The following is a 24,142-nucleotide window of genomic DNA, read 5'->3' on the forward strand; positions in this document are numbered from 1 at the left end:
GGTTCCCCTTCAGATAGACGAGCTACTTCAGGATATTGCAATATGATTGGAGGGAATCTCATATCCTAGAAAAGTAAAAAACAGAGTGTGGTTGCAAGATCAAGTGCAGAAGCAGAATATCAAGCTATGGCTTTAGCAACATGTGAACTCATCTGGTTGAAGCAACTCCTTAAGGAATTGAAATATAGTGATACTGGCCAAATGAAGTTGATATGTGATAATCAAGCTGCCCTCCATATTGCATCAAATCCAGTTTTTCATGAGAGGACGAAGCATATAGAGATGGATTGCCATTTTATTAGGCAAAAGATTGAGTCTGGATGCATTTCTACTAGCTTTGTCAACTCAAATGATCAGCTAGCTGATGTTTTCACAAAATCACTTTGAGAACCACGAATCGAGTATATTTGTAACAAGCTTGGAGCATATGATATGTACGCTCCAACTTGAGGGGGAGTAGGGGTGAGCATTCAGTCGGTTCGGTTCAAAACCGAACCGAACCGAATAAACCGAAAACCGAAATTTTAGATTTTATGAAAACCGAACCGAACCGATTTTGGTCAGAAACCGAATCGAACCGAACCGGTTCGATTCGGTTCGATTCGGTTCGGTTTGATCAGTTTCGATTTTTAATATTTTTTTAATTTTTTACACTTTATTTTTAGTATTTTAAAATTTAATTAAAATATTTTAATTTTAATATAATTTAATTTCTCAATATTATTGAAAAAACATATTATTATTCCTAATCGGTTCGGTTCAGTTTTTTCGGTTTTTTTCTGATCAAAACCGAACCGAACCGAAATAACCAAAATTTCTGAAATTTAAAACCGAACCGAACCGAAATGTATAAAAAACCGAACCAAATTTTCAAATCGGTTCGATTCGGTCGGTTTTTTCTGTTCGAACCGGATTCTGCTCACCCCTAAGGGGGAGTGTTGAGATTATTTCTGTAAATAGCCTAGATTTATAGTGGTAACTAGGGATATGATTATGTGATATGATTGAGATATGATTAGGCTATAATTAGGGAAATAATTTATTTTCTTACCTAGTGTGTACTCTTGTAAGTAGTATATATACCCCAATTGGCTTGAGGGGAATAATCAAGTATTTTCTCTCAAATCTTCTGCTCTCTTTTTCTTCCTTTCATCAAAGTTTCAACAAGCAACACCGAATTTCCTATATTCCATGGCCAAGATCCGGAAGAGTGGATTGTTCATGCAGAGCAATACTTTGAAAATTTTGGCACTCATAACAAGATGAAGAACTACGAGGTTCTTTCTAGCTTGGCGAGACCTTTTCTTAACTGGTTTCGTGGGCTTTAGAAACAAAATCTAAATCTTTCCTGAGAATGATTTAAATATGAGTTGTTGCAGCATTTGGGTGAAGCCAAAGATAAGTAGATAACCAATCCACTAAAGATTGTGTGTTGATGAATTGAAAGGCTCAAGAATAAAGATTGAGGAAGGTTTTGACCCAATGCAATGAAGGAGTTCAATCTCTCTGAAGATGCTCGCCGGAGTTGTTTGATTAGTGGAGCGCAAAAAGACCTCAAGGAGCAACTGCGTGTTTTTTTGGATATGACGTACTCGAGATTATTTCGTTACTCTATGTTTGGGAATTTGCTGAGAAAGATGGAGGATGGTGATGGACTTGGGTTGGGAATTGATTTGCTTGAAATGAGGCCCGTTATTTTTCATGGAAATAAATTGTTAACCAGCCCATTTTTCTCCTGTCAATAATTTTAGAAGGCCTTCTCCTAAGCCTCCAAATCTAGTCCACCTTATGTCGCTTCTTCATTCAGCAGTAGCGCAGATTCCAAAATCTAGAGAAGCTTCATGGTATTGTCGCTTTGTTCTTCATGGTAGGAGGAATGGGCTATCATCAATGCATGAAGCTATTTTGTCTCAGTCATCACATGTCAGTCTTGCAAGTAGGTGTTTGGTGGATCAAGAAGATCAAGATTTCTCGAGTTTAACAAGCATAAAAAATCAAGGATTTTACCGCAATTTATTTCAACTATTGGAAGTGAGTACATTGAGGTATTTTTCCATTATTTGCATTTTGGATTATGGTGGACTACTTCTGTTATTGTGTTCTCAATAGGTCTAAGATCCAACTTGCACACTCTTATTCTTAATTTGGGTCCTCGTACAGTTGTGGAAAAACTGGATTTTTTTTTCTTTTGAAAATAATGGAATCATCAATATTCACTTTAATCAACCACCATCTTCATCTTCAACATTTCATGAGTGTTTCAATGAATCTTTTCATGTTTTCATCATTGGTGAAGACAAAAAATTAACAGGCCAAAAAGACCTAAAGTTTATAAAAATGATGCGACCAAAGAGGAGAAACAATGAAGAATCTCCATCTCAAGTGAGCAGCCAGAATCGGTGGGTCTCATCTTTTGCTACATTTTTGTCTGTCTTTTACGATAATGAGGGTTTACATTTAATTGACATTACATCTGGATCACCACAATGGATTGCTAGTAAATTTTATGAGGAAAATTTATTTGCACATGGATCTATAGCTATTTCTCTTTTCAAGCTGGTTGATTTGGTTGAATTGGTGAAATCAACAAATGAAACTGCAGTTTGCTTTACTACTCTTGGATTGGAAATTTTGTTTCTAGAACATGTGGTAAAGGACAAGGAGCTTGCAAAGAAGTTATTATCAACAATGCAATGGAAATTGACAAACCATACATGTTTTGTCAAAATTCATTGGTAATGTTATAGAGGGGATAGTTTCCAGCATCAAAATTGCTCTTATCAATTTGTTTGATCAATCGGATCTAGTGCTTCAATGGGTTTTAGGTTGTGTGGAAATTATTCTCCACCGGTATTATCCAATTTGTTATTGTTATAATGGTAGCCTAAAATGTCTAGCAAGGATTGCACATGTTAGCACCACCACTTACCCAATCATAATCACGTCCCTTCTCCTATGTAGCATAACTCAGTTATCACATCCATTATTCCCTTGTTTTTTTATTCTGTTGATGGCTCAATATGCTATTATAGCAATGTGGATGGAGAGAGTTCATTGGTTAAGTTATTTTCAAATATTCAGCCTTGAGGACAAGGCTAGTTTTCTAAGGGATAATAATGATAGGAATATGGAGTATTCTAGAATATAGGATAACAAAAAGGATAAGGTTTGTTAGAGAGGATTGTGGGTGGAAGTATGTGACATGACAACTATCAAAGTGGGCAAAATTTTGTATAAAGAGAAGAAGGGGGAGAATGGAAAGGGCACCTGAAAATATATCAGTTATTTCATTTCTCTGTTAGAGGGGCAGGGTTCTTCTCTACATGAGAAGCTTTTCCTGGAGGCTCTTGTAAGTCATTTTACTTCTCTTGCTTAGTTCTTTTATTGTTCTTGTTTCTAGTTGTGCTGTAAGAGTGTTGCTGTAATAGACTAGTAGTTTCTTCCATTGCCAATCAATACAAGTTTTTCATCACAATTTCATATTCACTCCATACCTCTTCTCATTTACAAGCTAACTTTGTTCCTAACTCTATCAGATTATTAAGAAAATTTTGTAACTGTCAAGACATATTTTGCATCCGAGGCTCAAATTGAGCAATCCTAGCTTCTACCTAAATCAATTTGGCCTCATTTTGTGCTTGCAATTTGCGTAGTATGTATTTTAATTCCTCGCTTGAGTTTGTCAAATCTCCCATGACGATGAGCTCTAATACCAAATTGTTATGATTTTGAATCACAGGTCGTATCACGATATGATTGTTCACAAAGGAGCTCATTAGAGGGAGCTCTTAACACCTCAAACTCGTTAATAGGAAAGAATCTTAAATCTCAATGTGCTTATAATTAATCTGTTTGTTTTATTACTCATGCATTAAACTCGTACATATAATAAAGATTACACAATAGCATAAGGATTTCTAACAAATTAAAAGTTCTAGAGTACTTGATAATAACTAAAAAGCTTATCCTAGTCTAAACAATACAAAGATTGATAATAATCAGAAAGTTTATCCTAATCTAAATAATAATAAAGATTAATAATAATCAGAAAGTCTATCCGTTATCCATAACAACATCCGTCTTAGAATATAGCTTTACATGCCAATTCAGCCAATTGGGATAAAGGAAAGAATTTAGCAGAGTCCAACACGATATCTTCAAATTCAATCTTAATTTAAACCATCCCTAAAAGTAAAGAAAATTCCTATATTGATCTTATGTAAATTACTTGCAATTCAACATAAATCTCTTGCCCATTAAGAATCTAACATGTCTAATTTTAATCTCATCTAAATGATTTTGTGCTGAGCTTAAGCTCCAGTATTGTTATGCAATCTCAGGATAATTAGTCCAGTAACTGATATTTTGTACTTCACTGAACCTTTCTATCAAAGATTTTGCACCTTCATTTTTCATGAATTTTAACATCATGTCATGCAATTAAATCAAGCAATTAGGAAATTAGCATAATAAGCCCAACTGCATTCAATTCCTTAATATGAATACAGCTGCATAGCAGAATGAGATGGTAACAAGCAAGAAGGATCATGATAACTGAAAAGAGAATTGGATCTTTTACAAGCGATAGAATCATTCAGCAAAATTTAATGAGCCATTATTGATGGGGAAGAATGAGCTACCTCTGAATTGGAAAATAATAAAGCAAACGCCCTTTGTGGCACCGAGACCGAAGAAGTATCTGTTCAAGGCCTTCATTTTCATTTATTTTCATTCCCTTGGTTGCTGCGTGTTAAAGTTTTATTAGGAAAGAGCAAAAATCAAAAAATAGAAATAAGAAAATCACACTTCATAATAAAGACAAAGTATCAGAAAGGGTGAAGGAAAAAGAAAAGAAAAAGCACAAGCTACAGTTGGCAATCCATTCAGCAATGGCCATGAGCCTGGATCTTAAATGTTCATTAAGAATGTTCAAAGAACTAAGCCGAGAGAAATTCTTCTTCAGAGACAAGTGTGGGCCACAAGCCCATGGTTGGACTTTTTTTAGGTCACAGTTACAGCTCTGCCAGCATGGGAAGCAGTCATTCATGGGTAAACACATTGAAAACTTTCTAGAGGTCACATGTGAAGCATTTATCAATTTCTAGCATGTGCAAGCAATTCTACAAATCTCATCCAACAGGAAATCATCAAAGAAAAATCTTTACCAAATACAGTGGCAATAAATATTTATATGTAACCTAAGAAATCCATGATCCACTTCTCTATGGATTTGACAAACTCTAGATGCATAGCCCCTCCAACAAGAACAACCCTGGCACCAAATTGGTACCCAAACCAATGCTATATCATAGATATCGCCACTTTCATTCATTTTCTAAGAAACATTTAACCAAATTGGTACCCAAACCAATGCTATATCATAGATATCGCCACTTCCATTCATTTTCTAAGAAACATTTAACTTTAAGTGACACCTCAAATGGTAAAATTTATTTCTCTGGATAAAAATCTGTCCTTTTATTCATTTTTCCAATAAATTCTATGGAACTAAAAACATAAGAGATAAACTTATAATGGCTTCATTCAAAACCAAAAATTCAACCATGGAGATATTACCATATTTATCGCAGTGATAAGCCACCATCAATCCAACATCAAGGATCAACTTTCCAAGCGCTTTGAAAGCTACATGAAAACAACCTAGATTCAGCAATTAAATAAGAGAAAAAGCTTTTTTTTTTCCTCTGGTAAAGCAGCAAAATAAAGTTTCACAGTCAGAAATACACTTCACTATCTCAAAGCAATTTTATCTCAAGGATTGTTATAGGTTATAGGAAGTAAATATGTTAATATAGGAAGTAAATATTGATAGATGGGTTAGTTACTTAATCTTAGAGATTGTATAATCATAGACTTGATTTTCCTTCCTGTTTAGATATTGTCTCTCATGTATAAATAGGTTGTAATCTTTATTGTGATATAACAACAAATATTATCTTTCTACATGGTATCAGAGCCTTTCTCGTAGAGATTTTTTTTTTTTTTTCTCTCGTCAAGTTTTAATTTTTTTTTTTTTTTGAGATTTAGGGCTCTGTTCATTTAGGTTACCCATAAAGGGTAACATTTGGATCTCACTGTCGCTGATCTGAGGTTTGTTTGCCGTTCGGGTGTTGGGTGGAGGTGTTTTTTTTCGGTACTGTTCACGGGTACTGTAATACCCGGCTAGTTCAGGCATCAGAATTCTTACCATCCAGTGGAATTCCGGAATGTCAGAGGTTCTAGAAGGGTAAGAGTGAAGGTTTTCTAAAAGGTTTTTAAGTGTTTTAACGGTTTGATTCAGAAAAGAGTTAAGTTTTGAGGAGAAGTGGCCTAAGGAGTTTCTGTCATGTTCGGCCCCCGAATGTTAAGTTCGGCCGCCGAAAGTGCCCAATGTTCGGCCCCCGAAGTTTATGTTCGGCCCCCGAACGTTGCATGGTTTGGCATGCGATTCGGCAGCCGAAGCGGAGTTGGCCAGCCAATGTGTGGGCACTCCTTAGTCATTGTTTTGGGACAGATGTTACCTCCAAATCTTCCCAGAGGTTATGCCACGTCTCCCATGACTCATACACAGAGTTTCAGGATAGGCTTACTACGGGTCTAGGCGGCCTTAAGCCGATCTGGATCCTAGTGCCGAGCGGTTCGGACCGTTACAAAGAGGGTACCGGTTTCCGGGCTGTTACAGGTACTGTTCATCGATACTGTTCACAGGCACTGTTCATTGGTACTGTTCACGGATACTGTTCTACAGAATAAGAATCAGCGCACACAAATGGCGCATATGGCAGTTGAGGCCCCTTCAGATCAGGGAATTTTAATATTTGCAGATGAGTATGCACAATTCATCCCAGGCATCTCTGAAATCCTCTAATTCCTCCTCTATCACTGCAATTGCCGAGTTAGGTAACTCTACTGCATGTCTTGTATCTTCATCCTCCAAATGGGTTATTGATTCTGGTGCTACCGATCATATGTCAGGTAATTCTACCCTTTTGTCCAATCTTGAGTCTCATGCATCGCCTTCTTATGTTACTCTTGCTGATGGTACTAAATCTTTTGTCATGGGTTCTGGTCATGTCAACTTAACCCTAGGGCTGTAAATGAGCCAAGCTATTCGTGAGCTACTCGAGACTCGACTCGATAAAAGCTCGACTGAGTTCGGCTCGTTTTTTAAACGAGCCAAGCTCGAGCTCAATTTTGAGGCTCGTCACTTAAACGAGCTGAGCTTGAGCTCCATAGTATTCGGCTCGTTAAGGCTCACGAGCTGGCTCGTTTTAGGCTCACGAGCTGGCTCGTTTTTAGGCTCGCGAGCTGGCTCGTTGAGAAGGCTCGCGAGCAGGCTCGTTGAGAAGGCTCACGAGCAGGCTCGTTAAATAGGCTCGTGAGTAATATTATTTAAATAAATTGGTGAACCAATTCGTTAAATAAATTTATGAACAAGTTCATATATTATTAAAAAAATAAAAATAACTATAAAGTTATAAAATTTAAACTATTATAAATACTTGAAAATTATAGTATTGAAAATTACAAATAATTAAGATTAATTATTATAATTAATATTCTTTAAAATTAAATTATAAAAATCTTTTGTATATAATTATTATATGTATAATCACAAATAATTAATATTAATTATTATAATAAGTATTCTTTAAAATTATAGTACTACATGATAAATTGAGTTGTAAAAATTATATACATTTTAAAATTAAAGTATAATTATAAAAAAAATTTTGTATATAATTAAGCATACAATATAAAAGATGATAATAATTATCAAAGTATATTAATAATAATTAATTAAGGTTATATGGATGTTGAAGTTGAAATTCAAGTTAACTAATTGAACAAGCATGAAGATGATTATGAAGATAATTAAATTATATTAGCTTGTTTCAACTGTTGGAAGTTGGAATCAACTTTATTCGTTTGATATTAAACTTTGTGTGTAATCTAATTTTATTATGTTGTTGAATTTATATTTATTTGTGTTATTTTAGTTATAAATTGTGTTACGTAATTTTTTTTATGTACACTCTTTTTTTTATATTATTTAAATTAATGATGATTAAAAACTGATTAAAGTGTAATTATTAATTCGAGCTCGAGCCTGAACTTGAGCTCAAACCAAACTTTTTAATTTTGAGCTCGGTCTCGAGCTTTTTTAACGAGTTTCTTAATCGAGCTTTCCGAGTTCGAGCTCAAATTTTATTAACGAGCTTCTTAATCGAGCTTTTCGAGCTCGAGCTCGAATTAGGCTCGTTATTAAATCGAACGAGCCTTTCACGAGTCGAGCTCGAATCGAGCTCGATTATAATATTTAATTCTCGAGCCGAGCTCGAATCAAATATTAGAGCTCGAGTCGAGCTCGAGCTCGAGCTCGAACTTCCAAACTTTTTTAATAAACGAGCTTTACAAAGCTCGGCTCGGCTCGGCTCGATTACACCCCTACTTAACCCCTTCTCTTTTTGTATCCTCTGTGTTATGTCTCCCTAAGTTCGCATTTAATTTGCTTTCTGTTAGTAAACTCACTCATGCATTGAATTGTTGTGTCTCATTCTTTCCTGATCACTGTATTTTTCAGGATCTTTCGACGAAGCAGATTATTGGTAGAGGGCGTGAGTCAGAGGGTCTCTACGTCTTGGATCAGCAACTACCTAGATCTCTTGCATGTTCCACACGTTTAACATCTTTTGATGTTCATTGTCGTTTGGGGCATCCTTCTCTCTCGGCTTTGAAGAGGTTATATCCACAGTTTCATTCTTTGTCTGTTTTAGATTGTGAGTCTTGTCAATTTGCCAAACATCATCGTTTATCTTCAGTGTCTCGAGTCAATAAACAGGCTTCATCCCCCTTTGAGTTAGTACATTCAGATGTTTGGGGTCCTTGGCTTACTGTGTCTAAACCTGGCTTTAAATACTTTGTTACTTTTGTTGGTGACTTCTCTCGTACTACTTGGTTATTTTTAATGAAGAGTCGTTCAGAATTATTTTCTATCTTTTGTGCGTTTCATGTTGAAATCCAAACCCAATTCAATATTCCCATTCGTATATTGCAAAGTGACAAGGCTAAAGAGTATCTCTCTGGGGAATTTCAATCTTATTTGTTACAAAAAGGAATTCTTCATCAGTCCTCTTGTGTTGACACTCCTTCACAAAATGGAGTTGCCGAAAGAAAAAATCGACATCTTCTTGAAGTAGCCAGAGCCCTCTTATTCCACATGAAAGTACCTAAATGTTTTTGGGCTGATGCTATATCCACGGCTTGTTTTTTGATCAATCGCATGCCTTCCTCCATCCTTCATGGTGATATTCCTTATAATATTTTGTTTCCCACTAAATCTTTGTTTCCTATTGAGCCACGTATCTTTGGGTGTACTTGTTTTGTTCGTGATGTTCATCCACAGGTTACTAAATTGGATCCCAAATCACTCAAATGTGTCTTCCTTGGCTACTCTCAACGTCAGAAAGGGTATCGTTGTTTTTCTCCTTATCTGAATCGGTATTTTGTGTCTGCAGATGTAACATTTTTTGAGTCCACTCCATTTTTTCCGCCATCATCTGTTTATAACACTCAAGGGGAGGAAGATGACCTCTTGTTATACACTGTTCACTCTCTGTCTCCTCAGACTACTCCTACACCTTTCGCTCATGTGCCAGGTCGCCCTCCCATCTTTCATGTGTATTCCAGACACTTAGAGGACTCTAACTCCGCTCCACTATCCGCTTCTTCGTTGACAGACCCTGCTCCCACTAATCCTTCACTATCTGATTTAGATTTGCCCATTGCCCTTCGCAAAGGTAAACGTACTTGCACTTATCCCATTTCAGCTTGTGTCTCTTATGATCAATTATCCTCTTCTTCTCGTTGTTTTTCCACTGCTTTAGATTCTATTTCAGTTCCCAAAATTGTTAGTGAGGCTTTGTCCTACCCTGGTTGGCGTGCTGCAATGGAAGAGGAAAGATGGCCCTTAACACTAATGGTACTTGGGAATTGATGTCCTTGCCCCTAGGAAAGCGGGCTATTGGGTGCAAATGGGTGTTTGCCGTGAAAGTAAATCCTGATGGATCTATTGCTCGCCTCAAGGCCCGTTTATTGGCCAAAGGTTATGCACAAACTTATGGAGTTGACTATTCTGATACATTTTCCCCAGTTTCCAAGCTCGCATATGTTCGATTGTTTATTTCCTTGGCAGCTACACATGATTGGCCTTTGCATCAACTGGATATTAAAAATGTTTTCATGGTAATCTTCAGGAGGACGGTTATATTGAGCAACCACCTGGTTTTGTTGCTCAGGAGGAGTCAGGCAAGGTTTGTAGACTTTGAAAATCCCTTTATGGCTTGAAACAGAGTCCTCGGGCATGGTTTGGCAGGTTTAGTGAGGTGGTCCAACAGTTTGGAATGAAGATGAGTAAGTGTGATCACTCAGTGTTTTATAGAAATTCTGATAGTGGAGTAATTCTGCTTGTAGTATATGTGGATGATATCGTTATCACAGGAAGTGACATTGCTGGCATCACATCCCTAAAAGAATTTCTTAAAACATAGTTTCATACAAAGGATTTGGGTTCATTGAAATATTTCTTGGGAATCGAAGTTATGCGGTGTAAGAAAGGCATCTTGTTGTCTCAAAGAAAATATATTCTTGATTTGTTAGCAGAAACAGAAAAATTGGGTGCTAAGCCTTGTAGTGCCCCAATGACCCCTAGCCTTCAACTTACCACAGAAGACAGTGAGCCATTTGCAGATCCTAAAAGGTATAGAAGATTAGTTGGCAAGCTGAATTATTTGACGGTGACTCGTCCTGATATTGCATATTCAGTGAGTGTGGTAAGTCAGTTTATGTCCTCTCCTACTGTTGCCCAGTGGGATGCTTTGGGACAGATTCTTTATTACATTAAAGGAACTCCAGGGCGAGGGCTATTCTATGGTAACCATGGGCACTCAAATATTGAATGCTTTTTTGATGCTGATTGGGCAGGCTCGAAGGTTGATAGAGGGTCAACTACTGAGTATTGTGTTTTTGTGGGAGGTAACTTGGTCTCATGGAAAAGTAAGAAGTAAAATATGGTCTCCCGTTCTAGTGCTGAATCTGAATATCGAGCCATGGCACAAGCTGTTTGTGAAGTCTTGTGGGTACGTCAACTATTAGAAGAAGTTGGGCTCACAAATTCGGTGTCTGCTAAGTTGTGGTGTGATAATCAAGCAGCTATCCGCATTGCCTCTAATCCAGTATTTCACGAGAGGACTAAACACATCGAGATTGATTGTCATTTTGTTCGTGAAAAGGTCCAACAAAAGATAATATCAACAGGACATATCCGAACTGGAGAACAATTAGGAGATATCTTCACTAAAGCTCTAAATGGAACTCGAGTTGATTATATATGTAACAAGTTGGGCATGATTAACATTTATGCTCCAACTTGAGGGGGAGTGTTATAGGTTGTAGGAAGTAAATATATTAATATAGGAAGTAAATATTGATAGATGGGTTAGTTACTTAATCTTAGAGATTGTATAATCATAGGCTTGATTTTCTTTTCTATTTAGATATGGTCTCTCATGTATAAATAGGTTGTAATCTTTATTGTGATATAACAACAAATATTATCTTTCTACAAGGATCAATGGAGACCATTTCCATCAGTTATATATATATATATATATATATATATAAGGATAAACATACCAACTTCCAGTTCTGGCAAGCTATTAACAGGCCATATGTTTGATCCACAAAAATGAGGATACCTACAAGATGGGGGCATCAAGGTTATGCAAAAAAGAACAATTATATTTTTGTAAGTACAATCTGTATTTGATTAAAAGATGTCCTCTACAACATTAAGAAAAAAGTTTCCCCAGCCAAGCTAATACTCTTCTTTCAAAAAATAGATCATATCACAGAATTTAAATCTCAGTTGCATTTATAGTCCATCTCAGCCAAATATTACTAAATTTATGTTCATCAATATAAAATTTACAGCATTGCCTGCCCTTGCCCATGACTGAAAACAAAAAAAACGAAGACATTTAAACACAAAGCTTTTTTCCAAATTTTACCGGTGCATTAAGTAGGCATCAGTTGTAGGCACATCCAGTACTGGATTTGCATAGAAGGAGCCTTTAAACAGATCTGCACAACACAGTAAAAGCCACATTGAAATACAACATCCAGCTCAGATAACTTGATCTCCTTATATATTTCATTTAACCATAGTTAAGTTGCCAACCGAATTCAAATTGATTATTATGAAGAACCTTGTATCTGTAATTACTGTGCAAACAAAATTAAGACAAGGCAAAAAAGTTTCCCCTTCTGGAAAAAGAAGAGAGCTTCAATGACATAAATGTTCAATTGCAGGTTTTGGCATTGTTTAAAGCATCAGCTTCAATCAAAAACCCAGTGCACCCCAAATAACTCTATACTGATATAGAAACTTCATTCTTGCAAATCAACTATGACTAGTAAATATAAGGACTCCAAAAGAATACAGGACGATAAATAGATAAATGAATACACAAAAAATGGCAACAAAATATTGGATTAATAATGATAAGATTATTAACTGTTATACCATCAAACTGCCACACTGTAATCTGAAAGTGTACATGAAAATATGGAAGTGGAGTCTGGACTCTGGATTTGTTGACCATGTATCTCATAGGTGGAAATCGTATGCATAATGAAAAGGATATATCAAACTGATGTGGTATCAATAAAATATTGACAATCCCTCAGAGCAAGTCAACTTTTAATGTGCCTAGATAAGTGCAGATCCGGTGTGATGAAGGTGAACAAACAGACTATATGAGCAGTAGCAGATGGTGAACAAATTAGATGCAAACATACTATGCATCAGCAGAGAAAAAAGGACAACATGGTTTGGGATAATCATTCTAGGCTCTTTCAGATTCACACATTTTACCTTCAAGTTCAGTGCGGGATTATTGTTGTGTCAGCTATCACATGTTTGCTTATTAAGTTGTAAGCTTCTATCAGTGAATTGCAACATGAAAAGCTCCCAGGTTGTGTTTTAGGAGTAAGGACACCATATTCAATGTCCCTCATCAAGACTGTAACAAGTGAGTTACAAATAAGGTGCTGTTTCATTTGCACACAAGCTAATTTGAAGTTGTTACATATCAAATGAGAAAGTGTAGGAATAGAAAGAATAGGAGGGAATAGGTCTGGAAATAAAATGTAAAAGATAGCTGTATACATGAGAAAAGTCAACAAAAAGCAGCTTTTGAAGGGAAAAGTAGTAGAGGTTGTTAAATTTGGGCCAGGCCTAACTCACCTCAAAAACTAGCTCAAGGGGGAGGAGTGTCTATGACCCATATAAGAGATACATTACCCTTTCCACAACTGATGTGGGATTCAACACACCCCTTACGTCCAGAATTTTATTGGTGCGTGACATATTTATAGGAGGCTCAATATCGGAGGGGAAGCTTTGATACCATGTTAAATTTGGGCAAGGCCTAACTTACCCCAAAAGCTAGCTCAAGGGGGAAGAGTGCCTATGACCCATATAAATGGATCATTACCCCTTTCCACAACCGATGTAGGATTCAACGGAGGTAGTTACCAAAAATGTAGCCAACTTCTGGTGGAAATTGTTAAATAAAAGAGCTGGAATAGCTCCTGTATTCTCATTCTACTATTCTGATCGATAAAGGAACTCTAGGTTCTGTTCTATGCTCCTTTCTCTATTTTTCCTACCATTTTTCCACCTATTTCACCTGTAACTGCTCTGTTAGGGTTCTTAGTCCTAACAGAAGTTCAATGATTGATAACAAGTTACATTCATCTGCTGTATGCATGTGTTTATCAAGTTACGCTACTCAGGCACTCTCCTTAGTATGCCATGGATGCCCTCTTCTCAGAGACAATCCCCAATCTACCACCCAGCAAAAGCTTTGGAAGTAGTTTCAAAGGCTGACTCACTTTTTATGTGTGGGAAATGTCAGAATAGAGCCAGTGAGAAGCTATAATACTGCCACAACCGCAGCAGAATAGGCACTATAATAAATGGGGGATTCTTTTTTCTTACAAATATTGCTGCAGAGAAGTTTCATTGGGAAAACAATTATTAAAACCCAAATAAAGTAGCAAGCATCTCTTAACATATCATTTTTTTAACTTAGGAAAACATTTTTTTATCACCATCTTGTCATGATCTGCAGAGTGTCCAAATATTGACTTGAGGAAAAACAAGCATGAGAATGAGAAGAAGACAGTAGCTCTCCATCCTCACTTTCACAAAAGTCAGTAGAATATTTATGGAATTCATAAAATCTATAGTGAAATAGTTTACCAGGCTTCCCAGATTCAAGCATTTCTTTTCCATGACTCCACCCATAGTTGTACCTACATATAGAAGGTAGGTAAGAGAAACATAAGAGTTAATAAAGTCATCTTATCTAACTGCCCACCACTACCTTCAAACGCAAGAAAATTATATTGTTATTCAAATGCAAAACTATCATGCTTGCCCAAAATATGAACAACAGGGTAAAAGGGCAGTGTATATACAGTTTGTGTCTTGACAACAACACCTAGGGGAATAAGGCTCTATATCAACATCACGTAAAAAATAAAATTATTTGTTTAAAAAAGGAGATTTTAACAACAGAAAAGGGGTTAAGAGATTGCTGTGATATTCAGAATATAGGTCATGTATAGTCATAGAGCAAAATTGCATTGTAATGGGTTCAAAATGGACCAAATGAAATCACAAAATGGAGTCAAGAAAACCTTTAAAATAGATCAGAGAATAATAGATGGAGGCAAGGCACTGAAAGCTTTTCAGTTTTAAGGGTAAAATAGAGTTAGAAGAACTGAAAGGCAGAAAAATTACCTACTATTTGGATCTTCAAGATCCTTCTTCTTCTCTTCAGGAAGGCTAGCTAACCTGGGAAAAGGGAAGGACAAAACCGTAAGCCATAGAGTAGTAAACTAGTTCAGTTCTCTTCTTTAATATGTACATCTAACAGACCTTACAATGGATATTGAAATTGAAATCTATTTCTGAAGCTTATACCTTGGTGAAAGATGAAGAAGATTTTGACGCAGTGAAGAAAAACCAGGCACCTATAGTTGATACAAGCTCAAACTCAAACAACCAATAAAAGCACTTGTGTACTTATAGCAATCATTATTATATTACAAGATTGAGGCTTCACCAAACACAACAAATCTCCACTACAATCATCATTCAATTAACAAGGTCTAAAGAAGTAAAATACGTTTTTTTTTTCAGGGAATTGGTGCACTTCTATTGAGGTGAAAAGGTATACAAAAAGCATGAACTCTCTACTTTGCAACGCCAAAATAGTGTTTTCATCATAATGGATAAAAACAAAAGTTAAGAAAAGAAAAAGAAAAACAAGACATTTAATGGCATTATACAGATTAAACAATCAAATTCTGAGAAAGACATTTCATACATCTGTAACTGATAGAATCCCCAGTCCATTCGGCCCAAAACCTTCCTCAATCTTCATCGACAAGTCTACATTTCTGTCCTGTTTCATGAATTTCGAGGAGAAAACATTTAAAAAAAATAAACAAATAACTGAACGTGCATAGCAGAGGTAATTTTTCTCAAGTAATAAACGACTTAAACCCCAATTCACGTAGACCAAAAAAGTTAACTCAACTAAACTATAGAGTCCAACGTTCATCAACTAAGCTGAGTAGTAACAGTATCATTAATCAATCGGTTTCCTTGGTTTTCTCGGCAGCCAAACAAAGAAAAACGGATAAGACTCACCTTGAGGTCGGAGTACGATATGGTGACAGTCCTTAGAGTTGGGAAAGAAGTTTGAGACGTGCAAGACATCGTCCAGCAAATATTCCGGCGGGAGGAAAGCCGATTGGACGGTGACGGATATGGAGAAGAAGCGAGATTATAGAATAACTGGCTGTTACCTTGGGTTTTATAAAGAAATGGCATTGGATACAGTTTCGGAATGAATCAGAAGCTTAAAAGGGAAAGAAAGAGCATAAACTTCATTCTTTACGTTTCCACGAGAATTACTTGCTCGAGTTTCTCGTCTTGGCTTCGCAGACCGCAGTCCCCCAGCCCGCCCAGACACGGTACCGAATTGTCCTTTTCGCTTAAATTATTTTAAATTTTTTCCATATTTTTTTATCGATTTTGTTTTTTTTTTCACGCACAAACGCGGAGGTTTGAATTGTCATTTCATCTAGAATAAAATACAATTAATATACGGAAACGTATTATTTGATAACAGGGAACAAGCCGGCCGGTTAAATACATTAAAATATTTTTAAATTTTTATTTTATTAATTTATTATTTATTAATTTTAATTATTAAATATTATAAAATATTTTTATAAAAGTGACTATTAATAAATATTTATATAAAATTAATAAATTTTTTACACTACATAATTAAATAATAAAATATTTAAGATTTAAAATTAATAAACCAAAAAGCTAATAGATTTTTATAAACATTGAGTATATTTTATTATTTTTAAAATCAATAAATTAATTAATTATTTTTTTATATTATATAAATTAAATGGTAAATTTGTTTAAAATAAATTAAAATTTTAGGGAATTTTTTATTTTATATTATAAATAATTATTTTATACAAAATATATTAAATTAATAAAAATAATTTTCCCAAATATATAAATATATTTTTTATAAATTAATATAATAAAATTATATTAAATAAATAACATTATTATTATTATTAATTTATTATATTATTTACAAAAGTGTATTATTACCTTTACATTTCAGAGTGTTTATATTTTTAAATTCGTTGAAAATGTCACTGTTTTAATAAATTTTCATAAAACAATTACTGTAAAAGATGACATTATTTTTTATAAAAGCACAATTGACTTCAAAATGATCATTTTGATAATTTATATACACGCTTTCATTTTAAAATTTTAATTTAAAATTGAAAATTTTATATAAATTTTACGGTGTTATCATTACTCATAAATTTTATTTTAATTTGAAATATAAATAACGCTGTCATTATTACTTAACATAGCAATGTATTTTTTTTTTTTAAATCATTAAAGATGGGACCTAATTTGACAATTGACTAATCTTGGTTGGACCCAATTAAGCAATAGGTCAAAATATTTTAATATACGATTCAATGGATTACATCCACAATTTCATCGATATAATTAAGCATATTTAACATGTTATTTTGTCCAATTTCATGCATTTATATATTAATTTATTTTTTTAACTATTTAAAAAAATATATTAAATGTTAATTCAAAATCAACCGTGTGTGTAGTTTACTCAATAATTTTACTATATGATTATAAAAATTAAATCAGACTAATTAATTAAATTAATTTAATCGAAAATATTTTAATATTATTTATAAAAATTTAATTTTTTTCTAAATAATAAAAGGTTATCAAGATTTAAAAATCATAAAAAAAACCTTACTTTATAAAATCATACATTAAAAAGTCTTTTACTCTACCTCTTCCTAAACAGAGCATAAACCTTAACATTTTCTCATTTCTTCATTTCTTTTTTCTCCCTTTTCTCTTTAGGGTTCATCCTTTTACACTTGCGGCCTACTCGCTCTTCTCCTTCCGTCTGAGGGTCCCCCACTATGCAAGTCTGTGTATTTATTTCTTCTTTCTATTTTATCTTGCTGCAATTTGTGCTTATCAGAGAGGGATTTTCTCCTAGTTGCATGTCCTCTTTTCTTATTAGTTTGTGTTTTTTTTAATGCTTATAGCTGTTTGTTTTTAGAGGTCACAGTGAAACCTTAACCAAAAAAATGCTATGAGTTCTCTTTTTTGGAGATTCAAGATGAATGGTGTTTTCCTCAATCTAATATGACCCTTAGCTTGGTACTTTTACACGCTTAAGGGTTCCATCAGACTCCTTTGAAATCGCATTACCTGTTCAATCTCTCTAGTTAGAGTTTCAGATCTAGACCACTATGCCTGTTTTCTTAGCTAATCTTTTGACCATGGTTTATGGGCTTTTCTTATTGTGAGTCTTTAACTTTTCTAAAGTTGTATTTGGGCTTTAGTTAATATCAATGGAAGTTTTAGCTTTGATAAAAAAAAAAATTCTTTCGTTAAAATACTTTACAGGATAACAAATTCACAATTTTCTTTTGTGTTTTAACAAATAAAATCATTATTTTATATCTATATGTCAAATAATTATTCTTAGGCTTTGTTTGGATCAAATAGATTATTTTCTGAGAAATTTAACTCCCATAGATTAACTTAATTGGGTTAAAATTACTTCTTCTATAATGAAGAAAGAATTAACTACGACTAGAAACTAAAAAAAATAGCAATCAAATAAACAAAATTTTGACACTTATCGAAAATTTAAAATTTTTTAATTGAGTTATCCAATCAAATAAGGTTTTAATGTATAGCTTCAAACTTCTTGTTAATAAAATAAACTAAAAAAAATGTGTTAATAAATCGTAAATTAAGAAACAACATTTAAAAAAGCAAAATTAAAGTAAGTTACCAACATAATTGTTATCTACATCTCCGGAGTGGAATGAAGAAGAAATGTGTATTGAATTTTAAAGAATTTAATTGGTGGATCAAGAGTCATTAAATGCATATTTTGAAGGATGGGTAAGTTACCACTATTCATGCTCACATTTGCATATTTCTTCACTTTCAAAGCGGATAAGTTTATGGGTGAGCAGTATTCGGTTCAAATCAAAAAAATCGACCGAATCGAATCGATTTGAAAATTTGATTCGGTTTTTTATATATTTCGGTTTGGTTCAATTTTTAATTTTAGAAATTTCAGTTATTTCGGTTCGATTCGGTTTTAATCAGAAAAAAATCGAAAAAACTGAACCGAACCGATTAGTGATAATAATATGTTTTTTCAATAATATAGAGAAATTAAATCATATTAAGATTAAAATATTTTAATTAAATTTTAAAATATTAAAAATAAAGTGTAAAAAATAAAAAAAAAATTATTTAAAATCGAAACCGATCAAACCGAACCAAATCGAACAGAATCAGACCGGTTCGGTTCGATTCGGTTTCTGACCAAAATCGATTCGGTTCGGTTTTCATAAACACTAAAATTTCAGTTTTCGATTTATTCAGTTCGATTCGGTTTTGAACCGAACCGACCGAATGCTCACCCCTAGATAAGATACAAAAGTAGATATAGTAAATTACAATCTTCTTTCTCTTTTCTACGCTTCTTATACCTTTTCTCCTTTATGAAAATCTAGATTTTTACCAATTCTTTTTCTATCTTCTCTAATTTAGCTATGGATTTTTCCTTTCTCATCACAAGAGGAATGTAAATGTATTTTTTTTTTCAATTTATGGCTTCTTTTAGAAAATCAGAAGGTTTCATTTGAGATATGACTCTCCCAACCGGTGTGCAGAAACAGAAGAGAGAGAGGAAGAAAATGAGAACTTTTATTTAAAATCAGAAAAATGACGTTATATCCAGTTCTGGAAGCATCGCTTCCTGTTTATACCAAACTGAGTCACACGCACAGCATGTGCATACAAACAACTCAATCTAAACAAAACGACACAGTTTAGATAAACAATATAAAATAACAACTACAATCAATAAAATAACATAGCTTTTAACACCCCCTCCTCAAGTTGAAGCTGGGAGAGGCAGAAGATTCAACTTGCTGGTTAATGTGCTATGGCGGGAGGCTGGTAGGGCCTTGGTGAATAAGTCAGCCAGCTGTTCTTCAGTAGTGACATGGTGAGGTAATATAAATCCCCGTTGAAGTTGATCTCTCACCAGGTGGCAATCTATCTCGATATGCTTCGTGCGCTCATGGAAAACCGGATTGGCAGCAATGTGGATGGCAGTTTTGTTATCACAGTGCAGTGGAATGGGCAATTGGATGTGAACCTGCAAATCCTGCAAAATATAGCTAATCCAGAGGAGTTCACACACAGTGTTAGCCATTGCACGATACTCAGCCTTAGCTGAGGACTTAGAAACAGTAGGCTGTTTCTTTGTTTTCCAAGAGACAAGGCAAGGGCCCAAGTATATGCAATATCCAGATAGTGACTTTCTGGAATAAGGGCAAGCTGCCCAATCAGAGTCACAGTAGGCATTTAGAGATAAATCAGTACTTACAGGAAAATAAAGCCCCTGATGTAAAGAGCCCTTAAGATAGCGAAGCACATGTAAAGCAGCCTCCCAATGAGGCTTTCGGGGCATGCTCATAAATTGACTCAAGTGTTGCACAGCATAACATATATCAGGCCTTGTGAGATTAACATAAAGGAGCCTCCCAATCAGTCTCCTATATAAATCAGGTTTATCAAAAACCTCTCCTGAATCAGGAGATAAATGCAATCCTTGAGGTAAAGGACAAGAGGCAGGTTTACAATGAAACATGCCTGCATCTTTCAATATGTCCGAAATATACTTAGTTTGACTGAGTAAAGTTGCTTGAGAGGATCTAGCAACCTCCAGTCCCAAAAAATATTTCAGGGGTCCCAAATCTTTGATAGTAAATTTTGAATCTAAAGCAAGTTTGCATTCAGTAATGGCATCAATGGAGTTTCCAGTCAAAATAACATCATCAACATATATAAGCAATATCAAAGTTAAAACATCAGTGTGCTGTGTAAAGAGACAATGATCATGGGGGGACTGCACAAAGCCTAAACCCTTCAGAAAAGTGGTAAATTCAATGTTCCACTGTCTGGAGGCTTGTTTAAGCCCATATAAGGACCGTTTAAGCAAGCAAACTTGCCCTGGCTGAGCTTTGTGATAGCCTTGGGGAGGTGTCATGTACACCTCTTCATCAAGATTACCATGTAAAAAAGCATTGTTTATATCCAATTGAAAAATAGGCCACTGTTTGGAGGTAGCAAGTGCAATCAAAACTCTTACAGTTGTAAGTTTGGCCACAGGGGAAAATCTATCCTTATAATCCAAACCCGCAATCTGGTTGTAGCCCTTGGCCACCAGCCGGGCCTTATATCTCTCTATATCCCCATTTGACTTAAATTTCACTTTATAGACCCATTTACAGCCTATTGCTTTCTTACCCTTAGGTAAATTAGTGAGCACCCAAGTGCTGTTATTTTCCAGGGCCTGAAGCTCTTGCTTCATGCTTCAACCCAATGTGCATCCTTAGATGCTTGAGTGTAAGTACAAGGTTCAGAAGCCTTGTTGACATTGCAAATGTAAGATTGATGTAGAGGATGGAAGGTCATAAAGGATATTTGCTGGGAATCAACATAGTCTTGCATCCAGATAGGGGCTTGTCTATGCCTTTGTGTCCTTCTAACTGAAGGATGTTTCTGTAGGTCATCACTGGTGTGACCAGATGGACAGGTTTCAACAACAGGACAATCATTCTCAATCACAGGAATAGGAAGCACATGATTTTCAATCCGATTGCTATCTTGGAAGGGAAAAATATTTTCATGAAAGATAACATCCCTACTAATAAAGAAGGTTTTATCATTGATGTTATAAAGCTTATAGGCTTTGTGTGTGCTGGCATACCCTATCATCACAGCCTTAATGGCTCTTTCTTGAAATTTATCCTTCTGAATTCCCACAGAAGTAGCAAAACACAAGCAACCAAACTTTCTCAAGTGAGAATAGTCAGGTGGGGTCCCATAGAGCCTCTCATAAGGCGTGGACCAACCAAAATGCTCCATAGGCATTCTGTTAATGAGGTAGGTGGCAGTTAAAATGCATTCTGACCAAAAATGAATTGGGGCTTGTGATTGTATTTTCAAAGCTCTAGTAGTGTCAAGTATGTGTCTGTGTTTCCTCTCTACAACTCCATTCTGTTGTGGAGTGTAGGGGCAGGATCTTTGGTGCTTAATTCCCTTGCTCATAAGCAGAGAACTATAATTTTGGCTTAGAAACTCCCCTCCATTGTCACTTCTAATGACTTTAATGGTAGTATTAAACTTATTTTCTACCATGTGTATAAAGTTTCTAGTCAAGCTAAAGGCCTGACTTTTTAAGTGCATCATGAAGGTCCATACAGCCCTACTATAGTCATCAACAATGGTGAGGAAGAACTTAGCTCCAGTGATAGAGCTAGTCTTATATGGCCCCCATATGTCAATATGGACCAATTCAAAAGGTTTTGAGGCTAAGGTGTGGCTTCTGGGAAAAGGTAATCTGGCTTGTTTAGCTAAGGGGCAAACAGGACAGCATCTCATAGCCTCATTACTGATGTTCATGCCTTTAACATGTTTGAGCTTACCTACTGATGCATGCCCTAGTCTATCATGCATGTCATTCATGGTCACTACATGCTTATGTGTCTGCTCAAGTTGCATGGAATGTTCTTTATTCAAATCCATTTGGGAGAAAGTGCTATTTACAAAGCTGTGAAGATCAGCATTAGAGTTCATGATTTCAAACAAACAATTCCTTACATCAGAATGAGAAAAGCTCATTTGGTTCAGCCTAAAGAGGCCTCTTTGTTTCTTGCCTATGGCCACCACCTTCTTATTCAGTGGGTCCTGTATAAGGCAATAATCCTTCCACATTACTATACAGTAGCCATGGCTATTCATTAATTGACCAACAGAAATCAAGTTATATTGAAAGTGTGGAATGTAAAGAACATCATCTAAAATCAATTTTCCAAAGAGATTTAGCTTTCCAGATTGAGTAACTTGAGTTGTTTTCCCATCTGGAAAGCACACACAGATGTGCTTGTGTAGTGGATGTAAGGTGGTGAACAGATTGCTGTCTGAACACATGTGATTTGTGGCTCCAGTGTCTAGGATCCAATTAGATACATTTTGCATATGTGCATTGCAAGTGTTATAGACAGTAGACTTACCTGCAAAGTCCATGAAATGTGCCTCAGATCCATGAGATGTGCTTGGGGCAAGAGTTCCTTTCCCTTTTACAGGCTGGGAGACTTCTTGTTTTAAAGAGCTCAGCATGGATGTCAATTTATGTATTTTACCTGATGTGTCCAGGTATTCCAAAGGATTATCCTCTTCTGACTTGTTGCCCTCAAAAGCAGCCATAATTCTGGTGCTTCTATTTCCTTTGAAAGATTGGGTTCCTGCCTTGTTCTTACCCTTGAACTAATCAGGGTACCCAATCAGCTTAAAACACCCTTCTCGAGTGTGACTATCCATGTTGCAGAAGGTGCAGTGGCCCTTCTTGACCTCAGACCTCCTTGGTCTGGACAGATTCTGAGCTTGAGCCTTATTTAATAAGGCAAGAGATTCTGAGTTGTCATTCATTGCCCCCAGAATCTCCCTTTGAGACTCAAATTTTACAACCATGGAGTATGCCTTGTTTACTGTAGGTAAAGGGTCCATCCCCAATACCTGATCTCTCACAGACCCAAAGGCCTCATTCAAGCCCATTAGGAATTGCATGAGCCTATTCCTGTTTGTTATTTCAGCTATGTCCCTAGAGGCTCCACAGGTGCAGGTTGGAAGAGGTTCGACTGACCCAAGCTCATCCCACAGCCTCTTCAGCTTAGTGAAGTAGACAGATACAGACTGGTTTTCTTGGGAGATGAGAGACATTTTCCTGTGTAACTCATAGATCATAGGACCATTGCACTCTCCAAATCTCTCACAGATCTCTTGCCAGAGATCTCTGGCAGAGGCGGTGTATATGAAACCATCGACTAACTCCTTAGATATGGAGTTGAGAATCCAAGATGTGACCATGAAGTCACATCTTTTCCATTGTTCATAACCTTCACTGTCTTTGCTAGGTGCCGAAGTAGTGCCTTCGACAAAACCTAATTTCATCTTGGCTCCTAAGGCTATTCTAATGGCCCTACTCCAAGATCTGAAATTAGTTCCTACAAGAGGTGCGGAAACGAGACTCATACCTGGATGGTCGGATGTTTGAAGGCTCAGTGGGTCTCCCATCCCCGCATTCGCGATCTGCAATTTTTCTGGAGCTCCAGTCCCTTTCTGTTCCTTGCTATTGCTCGCCATGACCAGATCTATCGAAAGAACCAAGGATCTCTCCTATGCAACCGGCGACGCGCCGGCGTGAGTTAGGAACCGCGCTCTGATACCATGTGCAGAAACAGAAGAGAGAGAGGAAGAAAATGAGAACTTTTATTTAAAATCAGAAAAATGACGTTATATCCAGTTCTGGAAGCATCGCTT

General features: G+C 35.7%; 1 protein-coding gene across 1 annotated transcript in view; it reads right to left on the reverse strand.

The window, feature by feature from the left end:
• The window catches only part of LOC110602839, a 30,735-nt gene extending 14,617 nt beyond the window's left edge, over positions 1-16,118 (reverse strand). Inside the window, exons 1-10 of the mRNA XM_043951897.1 lie at positions 16,022-16,118; positions 15,785-15,942; positions 15,459-15,536; positions 15,053-15,102; positions 14,870-14,923; positions 14,327-14,379; positions 12,069-12,141; positions 11,695-11,756; positions 5,578-5,646; positions 4,641-4,743 (exon numbers count right to left, since the gene is read on the reverse strand). Coding sequence (XP_043807832.1) covers positions 4,641-4,743; positions 5,578-5,646; positions 11,695-11,756; positions 12,069-12,141; positions 14,327-14,379; positions 14,870-14,923; positions 15,053-15,102; positions 15,459-15,536; positions 15,785-15,853 — 611 coding nt within the window. The 5' untranslated portion in view covers positions 15,854-15,942; positions 16,022-16,118. The remainder of the gene's footprint in view (positions 1-4,640; positions 4,744-5,577; positions 5,647-11,694; positions 11,757-12,068; positions 12,142-14,326; positions 14,380-14,869; positions 14,924-15,052; positions 15,103-15,458; positions 15,537-15,784; positions 15,943-16,021) is intronic.
• Between the last annotated feature and the right edge of the window lie 8,024 nt (positions 16,119-24,142).

The sequence above is a fragment of the Manihot esculenta genome, chromosome 16 (assembly GCF_001659605.2).
Source record: "Manihot esculenta cultivar AM560-2 chromosome 16, M.esculenta_v8, whole genome shotgun sequence".
Lineage (NCBI taxonomy): Eukaryota > Viridiplantae > Streptophyta > Magnoliopsida > Malpighiales > Euphorbiaceae > Manihot > Manihot esculenta.